Below are 14,452 nucleotides of genomic sequence, written 5' to 3'. Positions count from 1 at the left end.
TTTGTGAAAGCTGTAACTGCAGCAGCAAGGTCCTACAAACCTACCTGCCAACCAGTGTGAGAAGACATGTTGACACAAAGATGCAGATTAGCAATAAAGACTGTTAAAATACCCCCCATATCTGCTATTCCTACTCATATTTCTTTAGGGTTTTCTCCACCTTACATTCTTGTGCAAGCTCCTCACAGGCATGCATTATGGTGGCACAGCTCTGGGGCTGCCATGTGTCTCAGGTCCTTCCTTGAATCCTCTCCAGCTGTGTTCTGGCTGATTGCTTCCCTCTCTGTGCCCTACATCCCTGTGTGGCTTCATATAGCCTTCCTGTTTCTGCTTTTCCATTAGTTCCTACTATCTCCAACAGCCCCCTACTCTTCAGGCATCCACCATTTACCATAATATTCGTAGTATCAAAACAAATTCTTGTAATTCTTTTGTAATTCTTCTCTTGTAATTCTTTCAATATACAAATACATTTCTTTTATTGTAAGTGTGAGAAGATGTGAATGCATGAATAAATGATCATACAAATTGGAGGCCTAGGTGCATGTAGTTGCCTCGCTAGTGTTTAGACTGCCTTGCCAGCTAGCTCCTGTCCTGTTGGCAGCTCTGCCTCTATAGAGAAATCTTGTGGCAGAAAGGCTCTGTGCATAAGGAAACCTAGGGTACTAATTGCATTAGTCCCAGAAACAAGGGATTCACTGATTTTCTGGTGCAATTCTGACTAGCTTACAGCACTGACATTTTTGTCTGTTAAAAATTATAATGATATTGTTAATAGTTAGGGCCCCATAAGAGGGTTTCTCTGCATGAAGTCAGGCTTGAGTGTTACACTTAATCTGCAGTTACATTTTAAATTGCATTTATATTATAGCTTAATTGAAGTGTGCATACAATTTCCCACAAATAGTACTTTCAGTTGTTATACTATATCAACAATAATTATAACAATTTATACATTCATTCAACTTAGATTATATGAGAGTTAGATTATGTATGCATTTGAATTACGGTAGAGTCAACTGTATACTGGCATAAACCAACTTGCTGTTATTTTCCTTTTTCCCTTCGTATATGCCCTTTTAGAAAGACTGCCTCTAACTGATACATGGGTGCAGGAGCCAATATGCATCTTGTTAATGAGTTAATGCTGGAATTATTTAAATATTTTATTTTCATTCCCTTCCCTATCATGTTATCAAGGACCCTGCAATATGCTTCAGAATAACTAGATCTTTTGACAACTGCTGTTATAGCTAATAACTGTACATAATGTCATCTAAGTTGCTTGAAACTTCATAAACTCACCTCTAGGACTCTCCTCTTTCTAGCAACATCTTTGTTTCCAGCTATGAGTTCAGCCTTCGCCACAGCAATGACAACTTCTCTCTTCATACAGAAAATATGTTTTTGCTCTCTTCTGCAAACCTGATTTCAGTATTCAAGTTCATCGACTAAAAAATAATCAGGCTTCTGTTTACAATGATTACAAATTCATAATCCCGCCTGGGCCTCAGAATTTTGCACAGCACATTGGCAATTAATATCCAATTAATGTTTGTAGACCCACTGACTGCGTTACACATCTGCAAAGCAAACTGTTGACACATTCATTTTTATTTCAAACTGCATGCTGTAGATTATATGGAATACAGAGTATATTGAAAACTCTTAGCATATTCTAAACTCAGGCACAACTCCCCAGGAATGCATTCTCTCCAAAAAACTTGAAAATTAAAAAGATCAAGGGATTTTTACTGTGTAGAAAATACAGAATTACATCATTATAGACAAAAAATAATCTCTGGTGTTTATTAGGAAAAGGCTTCAGGCAATTCCAGAGGGTTGTGCTGTTTCTGTGTGAGAAAGTAATAGTGGATTTCTAAAAGCAGTTCCCAGGAATGGCCACAGCTATGGGTATAGCTGTAGACCAAGAAATAGGCTACAGAGGATTCAAATTAGAATACAAAGGACTACAATAAAATAAAATAGAGAGGATGCAAATTCATATGCTGTAAAACTGAAATAGAATATAACTTTCAAAGAAGTGGGATTAACTTAAGGAATACTGGAAGCTGTGGCACACACGGTACATTTTCTTTCTGGCTCAAAAATACTCTCTGTCTTAATGAAAAGCTGTTATATAGAAGTATGTCTTATAAGTTTCTAAATCAAGAGTCCTCAGGTTTCCAATAGGTTCCCAGCTGGGAGCCCTTCCCACTAGAATGGGACTGAATGACTTCTGATTATAAGTCAACATTTCAAATATCTCACTTCAAACATCTTATGCTAAATTTCAAAAAATTCCAAGTAAAATAATGCCAAAGAGACTGACTTTGAGAAGATCGTGTTATCAGGCAGACAGCATTTAGTTGCACTACAAATTCACATAATTGCAGGATATCCTATTTATCAGTTTAAGCAGCATCTAATTCTTTCTTTGCTGCACTTCAACAAGTGAAAATACAATTAAAAATTGGGCTTATAACTTAGGTGGCATAAACAAATATGGTCTAGAAAAATAATTAACGTTTCTTATTACATTTTTTGTTTGTTGTTACTCTAAAATAATCAGGAAGTATACTGAAATTATCATCATAACAGAAGATAACAAAAATTACCAAAAGATAAGACAGATAAGGAGAAAGATGCAACAAACAGAATTTATCTACATCTAAAGGATTAAAGTGGCAAAGTTAACCACACGTCTTCTATGAGAGAGATGCACTGACTGTACGCTGGATAACAGCATTCATCTGGAAGGCAACGAACATTTTAAAGGACTTACTTTGATTTCTTTTTTTAATTAAAGATATCAGAACTAAAATCTCAACATGCTTATACCTATTTAAACTAGAGGTCTTTCAGGCTTTTTGTGCATTTTTGCATTCAGAGTAAATTGCCAATGAGTCTTCAAAATAATAACCATGTTTTTACAGAATACAGATTAAATAATTTACAATACCACCTAAGACACTGTGCTAACTTCTAATTTTTAAACAACTGTCAAAAAATGTACTGATACTACTGCAGGTTTGGTGTTATGTATTTAATGGATTTTGAATTTGGGCAGACTTTAAACAAATGATGGACATTCTACACTAAATATTAATTTCATTAGATGGGCTTTACAGTAAAAGGATGTTCAGAGAAGCTAGGGAGTTCAAATGAATACTTCCTTACAGGCTAGCTCTAAATTGATTTGTGGCTAGTTTATAATATGGGCACACAGGCAATTATGGACAGTTTTGATGTTTGTGTGCGTGCCATGCAAAAAATTGGCATCAACAGAGACATGAGAGACCGCAAACCTCTCTTTCCAGACACCTTCTGCAGTAGTCAGAAAGGCTGCTGGCTGACAAAAGCACTGAGAGAGCTGGTCGATGTCACTGTGAGTGACTATCAATTATTTGAGAAAGGTCTTTGTGATTGTGGGAGGTTCCCGAGGACTAGGAAGAAAGCAAATGGCATTAATTTTCAAGAAGGGCAAGGAGGAGTATCTGTTTAACCTGGGAAGGTGATGAAGCAAATCCTCTTAGAAACCTGCAAATCATCCTTGAAGCCATTTCCCAATATATGAAGGACAAGAAGGTGACTGGGAGTAGTCAGCATGGGTTTAAGAAGGGGAAATTATGCCTTACCAACCTGACAGCCTTTCACAAAGAGGTGACTTGCTCAGTGACTGGGGGGAGAGCAGTGGATGTTCTTTATCCTGACTTTAGCAAGGTGTCCAACATTGTCTCCCGTAACATTCTCATTAACAAACTGTATAGACTAGGCAAGTGGCCAGTGACGTGTATTGAAAACTAGCTGAACTGCTGGGCTCAAAGGCTGGGACTAGTTGTACAAAGCCCGGCTGGAGATCTGACAGGAGCTTCATGCAGTTCAACAAGGTGAAGTACAAAGTCCTGCAAAGTCATGGGGGGAACTGCCCCATGAACCAGTATATGCTGGGGACCTACCAGCTGGAAAGCAGTTTTGCAAAAAAGGTCCTGGTGGACACTAAGTTGGGCACGAGCCAGCAGTGTGCCCTTGCAGCATAGAAGGCTAATGGTATCCTGGGCTGTGTTAGGGAGAGTGTCACCAGCAGGTCAAGGGAGGTGATCCTTCCTCTCTGCTCAACTCTGGACAGACAAAGCTGGAGTGCTGAGTCCAGTGCTGGGCTCCCCAGTAAGAGACAGACATGGACATATTGGAGCAAGTCCATCAAAGGGCCACAAAAATGATTAAGTGATTCGAGCACCTTTCAGATGAGGAGAGGTTGAGAGAGCTGGGACTGCTCAGCCTAGAGCCAAGAAGGCTCAGGGGCATCTAATCAATAACTATAAATACTCCATGGGAAGAAATAGAGAAGACACAGCCAAACTCTTCTCTTTGGTGCCCACTGACAGGATGAGAAACAATAGGCATACATTGAAATAGAGAAAATTCCATATGGACATAAGAAAAAAAAATTACTGTGAGGATGGTCAGATGCTGGAACAGGCTGTGCAGAGAGGCTGTGGAATCTCCATCCTTGGAGATATTTAAAACCCAAGTCATCATTTCCCTGAGCAACCTGCTCTTGCTGACCCTGCTCTGAGAAGGGAATTAGAGTAGATGATCTCCAGAGGCACCTTCCAGCCTCAGCTGGTCTGTGAGTCTGTTAAATTTCATCAGTTTATAGGCTGATCAAAGGTTTCTGGAAGAACTCCAAGATAGACACAACACCTCTTAGGAACTCATAGTCCGTCAAAAAAAACCTCCACAGACTGACTTATTGCACCAGGAATAAATGAATTCCTTGGTTACTATTTAGGGCTAAGACATTTTTCACTTTCTAGATAAGAATTTCCCCGATAAGAAGCAAATAACCTTTGTGTCTGCGGCAGGCAGATTTAGGGAAAAAACTCTGGCCATGTTTGGAACAAGTCCTTGTTTGAACCATGTCCTTCATTCAGTTAAGGGGAGGATTACTGGTCAAGTAAACTTTGCTTCACATTTGCCTGCAACATGTCAAGAGCAAAATGAATCAATTCAGCAGTAGCAGCAGCTGGGAAGACTTGGCAAAATGACTGTTAAGTCAGCTTAAGATAATATGCAAAAATTAGCAAGCCTTCTTGGAGGAGGAAAGGGCTTATTTAAAGTAGCTAAAGCAGTACAGCAATGGATGTGCATGACTCAGAGAAAAGGGAAAGTGGCAAAAGGACTAAAGAGAAAATAAGAGAGCTGACAACAGTATCAGTAGAAAGAGTTTGGGCTTCGCAATTCAACCCCTATTCCCTAAGAAAAAATAGGTTGTCCTTACAAGATGAAAGGGTGAACATTCACTGTCATTCAGTTTGTTTCAAAACATAAAATATTTCCAATTATGGGTTTTAGCTGTAACCGTTGACAAACGCTATTAACTTAGCAACTGTACTAAAAATAGCAGTAATTCTGAATTGATTCTGAATAGACATGCCTTGTTTTGAACAGGAAATAGAGATGGACAACATAATCCACTAGATTTCCTTTCCCAAGGCAAAAATGTGCCCCAACTTACATTCTCTGAAGCTTTACATCAATCAAGTAATCAGGTCAGAAATACCACTTCACTGGGGATAGCTTTTTCTCCTAATAGAGGAATTTGATACAATTACGTTCAAATTCAATTTATATGCTCTCTAGAAAGCATCTTGACTTAAGCAACATCTTTTAAATCTACACTAGTATCACTGAGCCATCCTGTATGTAAGGATGCAGATATCATGGAACTTTAAACAACTACAGGAAAAAAAATAAAATTCAGATTTATGATGATTTCTTATATTTATAAAGCTTTTTTTCTCAATTAAGTGTTATACATTCTACTGTTCGATAACTGCTCCTGCAACTCACCATTTATTTCACAGTTTTAAGTTTCCCTCCTTGCTCTTGTTAGAGCCTTCAGAACTAATTTATTTAATTATTAGGAAGAACAGAAGGGACAGAATCAACCCTATAACGTACTTGTCCTTTACAGACTACTATAAAAGGAATTGTTCTCATGTTGGCAAGAAAACAAGAATTCCTTTTTGTGAAAAGTTACTTGGCTTCACCTTTGGTTTCCACTCAACATCTGATGCAACTGAAACTTTCTCCTCTGTAAACAGAGAGTATAAGCAGAATAAACACTTTAATTTGGATCTTCTGCATTTTTGGAGAGTGAGTAACCATCAGTCAACCAAGAATTTATAAATGTGGCCTTAGAATTTGAAGTAAAAATATACTGATTTCTATTTTCAGCATCATTTGCAGGGCTTGGAAGGGTGGGGCAGGGAATAAGCATAAAATACGTACTAAATCACATGATAAGACAAGGTTGACAGTAAATAAACTCAAATGAATAAAAGAAATATTGTTGTCTTCCTGAAATCTAGTGCAAAGTAATAATTCATTTTGGGCTGCTACAATCTTCATTAAAAGCAACACAAAAAAGACTGAACTGAGTTTGTTCGAATTAGTAAGGCTGTACACATCATGTCCACAAATTCACCATCAGTCCATCACAGAGGAAGGACAGATGGACAGAGACCTTGGAGTTCTCCACAAATCTTTTGATATATATGCCATCAGCAGAGTGCTAGCTGGGTCAAAGTAGTAATAGGTCTCGCTTCAGAAATGTTTCTTATGAGAAGCTTGTACGTAGTTCGGACCAATAAGGAAATCTATCTACCTTTCTTTCTTTCCTCTCTCCCTCCTCCCCCCCACCCCTTTAGTTTTTTCTCCCCCTCTCCTGCCACTGCAGTCCATGACCTTCACAAGAAAATGCTTCTGCTTTGATAACAGGCTGCAAGCCTCCAAGGACCAGCACTGCTTTCTGGGAGAGAAAACTGTTGCCTCGCTCAGACTCCAATCAAAACCTGAATGTACCACAAGTGAAAAATAAACCAAGGACTTCATTATTCCCTCTCATTGTGATTTAGCTTGCCTTCAAATCTCATACCCTGTATATCTGAAATAGCAGCAACGCCTCCATTAGCTCAGCCTTCCAACATTTTAATCAAAATATCTTTCAGAATAAAAAAGCAGAAATGTCAAATTCCAATCACCCTTTAAATTCCCTCAATTCCCTCTGCTACACAAAATTAAAAGCCTTACCCGTGGATAATTTCCCGTAAAAAACAGCATGCATGCGTGCAGATGCTCAGCCACACAGGTGGGCACCAATTTTAGAATATGGCAAACACCAGTGGGGCGAGACAGGGAGGCTCTCCCACGGGCATCCCACGCTCACGGGCACGCTCCTGCAGCCAGCATAACTGATTTTTCACAAGTGATAACAACTTCCATGCTTTATAAGAAATACAGGTTATCGGGCGTCCAGCAGGACAATGCCACATACCTAGTCCAGTGCACATTACAAGTAAGTTTTTATCCATCTTCTTTATAAGTTCATATTAAGAACATCAGATACTGGGTTTACTGTTTTTACTAGGACACTTTTGGAGTACAAGAGACCCACAGCTTTCTCAGACCGTACTGACAGCCAGAGCAATAAAGTAGTTAAAAGAAACAGGCACAAGGGGTTTGATTAGCCAGACTAGAACTCTTTCTACTCATTCTGTGGTGCTCATAATACCACTAGGTCCCCAGGGATCTTTCAAAAGCTTTTAACAAAGGCAAGGTAAGCAAAATGTGATATTCTGGGTCCCCATTTAGGTCATCTTTACACACTGAAGAGTTTTAAGCTTTTTTTTAAAAAGGAATCCACAAACCATTAAGATACTTCATAGAAAAATATTGTGGAAAACAAAACCACCCTTAGGACTAACATACTTCTATAATGTTTTCTATGAGGAAACTTTTACAGCTATATCTTTTTTATGATTAGAATTATGCTAATTTGTTTCTGCTGAAGATTATGATCCTTTAAAAATGTTTTAAGAGGGAAATTAAATGTAAATGTGCCATCTTAACCATTATCTTATATGAACATATTCAAAATCACAAGAACATATGCTTTTGCTCACATAATACTATTTCTTTCTTCTACATATGCTTGCAATACTTACAAACTATATTTCACCTTCAGGAATAAAAGACTGCATCCAACTGATAATAAATTTAATCATATAGATATGGATTATTTAGAAAATACAGAATTAGAGAGAGAAAGGATCAGAAAACCTCCCAAATATTATCAGCCTCATGCTCTAAATAATACCCCAAAATTAAATAGGACTTGCAAGCAGAACCAAGAAAGATTATGACTTTCTTAAAATCCAGCCTATCTGTGCTTCAAAACACATCATTAAAAATGTTCTGACTTGTTGCACATGTGGCAAGTAATCTAGAAGGGAAGTCCCTGCAGTGAGTGCTCTGAACCCAAACAAACTCCTCCTTTGCTCCACGTGTGTTCTTCTGAGAAGATGGAGCATGTTCCCTGGCGCAGACCAGCTGGCAAGCCGTTCTGCAAAGCCACACTCCACTAACCATTATTTCTGCTTTCCACAAAGCTCAGCCTTTGATAAGGCACAATTCTGTTCCTTCACACAGCACTGTTCTCCTTCCCCTGACAGTGATACGGTATTATCACAAGTGCATCCTCCTCAACAGCAAAGTAACACTATAAAGTTCTGCTAAATTTATTGAGGAGTATTTTTTTCCAGCGGTTAGCCGTAACACAGTACAATGGTTATCCTCCTAAATGATAATTAAGCTTTGGGGTAACATTTAATTGAAAATGTACTGTGAAAATCAACAAGTCAGCCTTTTCAAATCAAGGCTGCTTGGTTCACAATCCTGTTCAATGTGATTTTGTCTAACAGTAATCCATGACAAAAATATATGAGCTTAATCCTGTTCCCTTCGGCAATCATTTAAAAATGCTTAACCCCTTGGACAATTCTGAGGCTCAAATAATTTCACAGTATTAGTCAAGGGTTAACCTTTTTCTACAAATATTGTACCTTTTCTGTTATAAATAACTCTATCTGATAGGTAACTATATTTTATTAGTAACATAATTGAATCTTTTCCTTTGAAAAACAATTTTAAAAAGTGAGGGGGCTAATTTTCACAGGATCACCAGTTTTGTATGTAACATGCTGCCAGACTACAGTTGCTTGAATGCGGTCCCCTGCTCAATAACCGTCCTGGAAAGAGATCACTGCTGCGATGCCCATGGGCAGCCTGGGGACCCAGGGGTGAGGGAGTGGACACTAGGTGGGAGCAGACAGGACGAAACACTTCCTGCACCAGCTGGGGAGTGACTTTATGAGCAGTTCTTTCCTCACATCCACAATCCAAAGAAATTTGCTGCCGTCCTCCTACTATCTCACTGAGTTGTCTTGGGCCACAGCAAATCACGCGGCCCAACAGAAACAGCTTTGTAACGTGAAGGGGTTGGCACTGCCAACCCAGTGCTCCCCCCAGGGTGTGCGTGCATCACCAGGCTCATTTTGGAGGAGCTTCAGTGTGACCCTGGCACCCCGCACACCCACTGAGAGTTTGCGTCCATCAGCTGAACCTAGAGTGCATCTCTGAGTTCAGCTCCCTTCCAAAGGGATGCAGGGCACGTCCTCTGGGATGTGCACCAATACACAGTAATAAGCAGGGACATCTAGGAATTTGCTTCAGAAATGCACTTTTGACCTGAGCTAAAGCATGAACCTAGATGGACCCCTGCTACAGTAAACCCATGCTTACTCAAAGAGACCCCTTATGGCCACCAAATTTCAGGCAGGATTAGTTTCTTTTCTACACTGGCTCTGGTTGATGATTAATTCTATTTTTAGTTGCTACTTTGTGCAAATCCAAGCAGAGAAAGAGGATGCCTGTGTGCAATTGCAAGCAAAATTTGGTTCCATGTCAGACTAAGGATGCAGAAAGAGGATTATATCTGCTAGGAGAAATACAGCATATGATACTGAATCCCCTAGGGAGGGTGGCTTCTGAGATAAAGTTCACAGTAATCTCTTTTTAATTAAAACAAAATGAAATTTATGATATCTCATTTCCCCGCCACTTTATTATTTAGGTGTCACTGTCAAAGACTCTGCAGAAATCTAGGAAGAGACAGTCACTGCCCCAAGGAGTTTACAGTCTAACTCAGGCAGAATTAAACACTGAATAGCTCAGGAAAGAAAGTAAAGCACTTGGTGATGAATAAATACCTTTATGTTTTCACAAAGGTCATTCTCAGCAGAAGTGAGAGAAAGCAGGGAACAGAGAACCCACCTTTACTGCTGTGGCACGGGAGAGAGCAGAAGAGAAAAGGGAAGAGGTGAATGCAGAGGTGGATGGAGGGCTGGAGAGGGGACTTTAAGAAAAGAGAAAGGATGTATCTAAGAAACAACGCAGAGGTGTAAGTGACTGAGACCTCTAAGAGCAAGAAGTTTTCATCCAATATAGGGAAAGAAGCAAAGCAAGCACAGGCAACAAGTAGGAGAAATGACATGTCCTGAGTGAAGGCTGGAGATAAATTTGAGAGCATTATTTTGGACACACTTTGTCACAAAGTGCAGATATAGGTTTTTCCTTTTTTATTGAAATACAACTATAAAGAACCTTGACAATATTATACAAAATTATATCAAGAAAAATGCCATGCCCTTTAAAAGAGTGAGGATACAGATGAGGAAATCAATTCAGCTAAATAATTCCCAAGAAGCACTAGGACAGCTCCCTTTCATTTTAGATATGAACATAGTTATGTGACATAATTTAGCAAGTGATTTAATGGCTCTTGTCATGAATGCTATTCATCTGCTAGATGCAACCCTGGTTTTCTATTCATATTTTTCAAAAGCTCTAATGCAGCTATTTTTTTCTTTCTTTCACCTACTACATGTTCAGAGTGCAATTACAACTTTTGAGCTGAGCAGCAAAGATCTTTCCCCCTTACTTAGCAAGCACCTGCCCGGCTTCCCTTGCAGAACCATCTCCTCCTCAAGGCCGAGGACGAGCAGTCTGGGCTGATATTGTGACTCCCTTGGAAAGGGAGTATATAGAAAATGAAGACAACAAATCCTCCTTGTTCCTCTCCAAAAAGGACTGGTGGAAAAGGTTGGGCACTACGTGGTTTGCTCTAGAGTGTTTCATCTTCCTCTTGCCAACCGGGAGTAAAACCACTTAAGAGAAACCCACGACATTTCTTCTTCCCAACCCTACCCCCAACATTTTCAGAAGCGAAGCAATCTGTCTCCTCGTTATTTAATATGTGATGATGATGATCTCATTGTTCTACCACTTCTTGAACTGTCAGACTGTGTCCAATAAGTAAAGGGTCCTATCACTGCAGGACCTCTCCTAGAGGTACAAAACTGGTTGGAAAATTTATAGCTGATTTAAGTCTTATGTACTGCACAAGAAAACACAAATTGAGTTCATCTTGAAAAAAGGGAAAGCAAACTATGGCATAAGACCACACCTGCACCCTGAAATCTTCTGTTTTAACCTTCTTTCCTGTCAAATGTAACAAAATCTAACACTATTTTCAAGAAGCTTCATCAGAGGTTAGCGACCATACAGTCCATTATATATTATGGGGGAAAGTAACAGCGTGTATGTATTCCCACGGCTTTTATGATCAGAAAAACAGAGAAAAACAGGAATTCTATTATTATACAGACACAGGACTATGCTGAAATTGGAAGAGGCAAAATAGATTATAAAACAGTGGGTGGGGACCATAAATTAAGTCTGGACAATATGGACACTTTTTTTTTCCCCCCAGCACAATCTGTTTTGGGAGCCTGGGTGGGGGAGGAAGAAGCAAGATCATCTGGGGGCATGGTAGCTGGATTTTTAAAATCTCTGTCATCCTTTCATTCTTGGCTCTCTTCAGCCTCTTACTCTTGGCATCCTTTGTTTTTCTTCTTATTGCACAGAAAGGATAGCTTTAAACTAATAAACAAGTGCAAGTCTGGAAAACATGCCTGTTCTTTTCTGCAAAGCGCATGGGAGAGCACAGCTGCTGCTCACTTTGAGCAAAACTGACACCCCCTCACTTGGTTGTTACCAGACAGTTCAGTGGCCAGAGAAGAGCTCTCTTACTCCGTAAGTTAATATTAGGCAGTGAAACTGCGTATGCCATTAAAGTTCAAAGCAACTGATTAATCCTTTGATGTGTTGCCAAATTATTAGAATAAAACTATTTTTTTCAAATGTATTGGTCTGTCTTCTCAAATCTTTCTTTTTTAACCCCATGCTTTAATAAGCGGTGAACCCCAGGAAGAAATGGATTCTTTTTATTCAAAGGAGAGCTGGGTACTGTTTCTGGAGCACTTCTTTTATATATAACGTACAGGATATTACCCCCTAACAGAGGCAAAAAAATTATCTTTATTTTTCCCCCTGATGCTCTCCCTTCTTTAGGCTTGGAAAGTAAACTTTTAAAAATGCATGCTGTTAGTGGGCTGCGTAGCACTACACTGCTCTGTCAAAGTGAATATTGTGAAATTATCTCAGTCTGTTCATACTTACAATCATCTTCCACTTCCTCATACCAAAGCATGTGAGCAGACATGAAATCTCTCCACAAAAAAAAGAAGAAAAAGAAAACAACAGCAAAATATTTCTTGGCAAAGTATATTCCAACTTTGCTGCTCCAGTAGCTTTTGCTGAATTAGGCTTGTCCCTGCATAACGACAGATGTGTCCCCGCACAAGCCCCAGCAGCTCTGCGGAGGAGAGCACAGAAGCACCCCAGTGGGATGCAGCTCCGGGCTGGCTGCGGCAGGGTCTGCGTCCTGGACAGGGAGAGGCAGGGATCCTCACTTCCACCCAGCCGGCATGGTAACTAATGCCAGTGCTCTTTGGAGGCCCCTAAATGTTTCAAATTCCAGGACCTGCGCAGAAGCAATGCTCTGTGCTTCCCTCAAAACAAAGTTGATTTCCCATAATAGGACAGCCCATGCACTCGACATATAAGGCTCTGCTCCCAGGGTGGCATGTACAATGGATTTAAGTTATGTGTTACGACTTCCCAAGGAACATTTAGTGTTAAAGAGCGGACTGAAGATTTTTACTACTCCCATTGTGCAGTTTCCCTGAGAGCCCTATGAAACAGATTTGCCCCCTTCCCAGCAAATGACCCCAGCTTATCCCCAGACAGGATCCTCTTTTTCTGGGAGAGGAGCGGTAACCTTCCTGTATTTGGCCATTCTCTCCCAGAGAAGACTTTTGGGATTGCAACCTCTCTCCCAAGCAAGGGAAAAAATAAACAAACCCAAAAATAGTGCTGTCACCAAAGTAAGTGTGTAAATACTCACATAGGTTGTGATAAATCAGTAGCTGCTTTAAAAAAAAAAAAAGCTATTGGCTTACAATTGACCTTTCCACTCCCAACAAAACCATGCAGTGTTGCTGCTATACACAGCCCAGAAATACCCCGCAGAAGAAGCAGAGGCAGGACTGTACGCAAGCTGCCTGTCACTGCCTCTTCCTAATGGTGGGAACATCCCTTCACTCCCAAATCCCAAAAGCTGCTGGTCCCAAACAGGTGGGACCTGGGCTCACGCTCTCCCCCTGCATTTGGTCCCAGGCCTCCTCAGTTTATACACGAAGGAAAAGCAGGCATCCACACAATACTTGGGAACAGGACTGTGGGATCCTCTACCCAAACCCAGATTTTTATAAGGCTGCTTTCTACAGTATATACGTTGTACAGTATATATGGCCTTTAGAGACAGGCCATAAAGAATCATGTTAGTAATTCAAGGCTTCATTTGAAAAGTCATTTGAAAAAACACTCTTACACTGTTCATAATTTTTTAAAATATATCCCTAAGAAACTGAAAAATGTTATTTTTCAGTTTTAAAGGTTAAAGCATCTAGTCATGGTGATTACAAGTTTATAAGTAAATTCCGGGATTATACATAAAAATAAACACAAAAATGAAGTGCATAATATACCTTACAGCCACTGGCATTTTCTACACCAATAGCCAAATAATACCCTGGAGAACCTGGATGTACAGTACATGCCAACAGACTCCTAAGGATTAATTTGCAGCCCACAGGAACTGCAAGTCATGAACTGATGTAGAAAATAATCTGAAGCAGAGCAGACCACGCTGTGACAGCAGCAGCATTTTGATTATTTGAGGGAGAAGGAGACTAAGCAAACTCGGGAAAGGAACTGCTTATTGTGCAAAAGTTCAGTTTTAAAATATCTAAGGTCACCCTTGATAGCACATGCTGTCAATAACTGAGGCCCAGTAATGTACTCATAGACTACAAGTGAAAGTTATCTTGAAGGTAGGTGTCTAATGCTAGAACTGTGATCCTGCTGGCTCCTATTCATTTCAAGGTTAAAAACTTTTTCTTCAAAACTTTCCAGGTGCCTAAATCTCTGATTCTGAATATGACCAGAGGGCCTTCATCTTGACAGAGCTCTGCAGTCTGTTTTACACCTAACTCCAGTCATAATCCACAAAATTCATGTGGATTATTCATCCTCTCTGACAACATCTTTGAGACCATCAGAGAATACTCAGATCAGGCTCTGC

The 14,452-nt window shown here is 39.8% G+C and overlaps 1 protein-coding gene across 1 annotated transcript in view; it reads right to left on the bottom strand.

Moving 5' to 3' along the window:
* DMD (dystrophin) overlaps positions 1-12,723 on the bottom strand; it is a 1,150,282-nt gene extending 1,137,559 nt beyond the window's left edge. Inside the window, exon 1 of the mRNA XM_072848384.1 lies at positions 12,427-12,723. Coding sequence (XP_072704485.1) covers positions 12,427-12,469 — 43 coding nt within the window. The 5' untranslated portion in view covers positions 12,470-12,723. The remainder of the gene's footprint in view (positions 1-12,426) is intronic.
* Positions 12,724-14,452: the final 1,729 nt, after the last annotated feature.

This window comes from Ciconia boyciana, chromosome 1 (genome assembly GCF_034638445.1).
Source record: "Ciconia boyciana chromosome 1, ASM3463844v1, whole genome shotgun sequence".
NCBI classification, from domain to species: domain Eukaryota; kingdom Metazoa; phylum Chordata; class Aves; order Ciconiiformes; family Ciconiidae; genus Ciconia; species Ciconia boyciana.
Note: the sequence above shows the minus strand (reverse complement) of the source record. Positions and strands in the feature narration are given on the sequence as shown.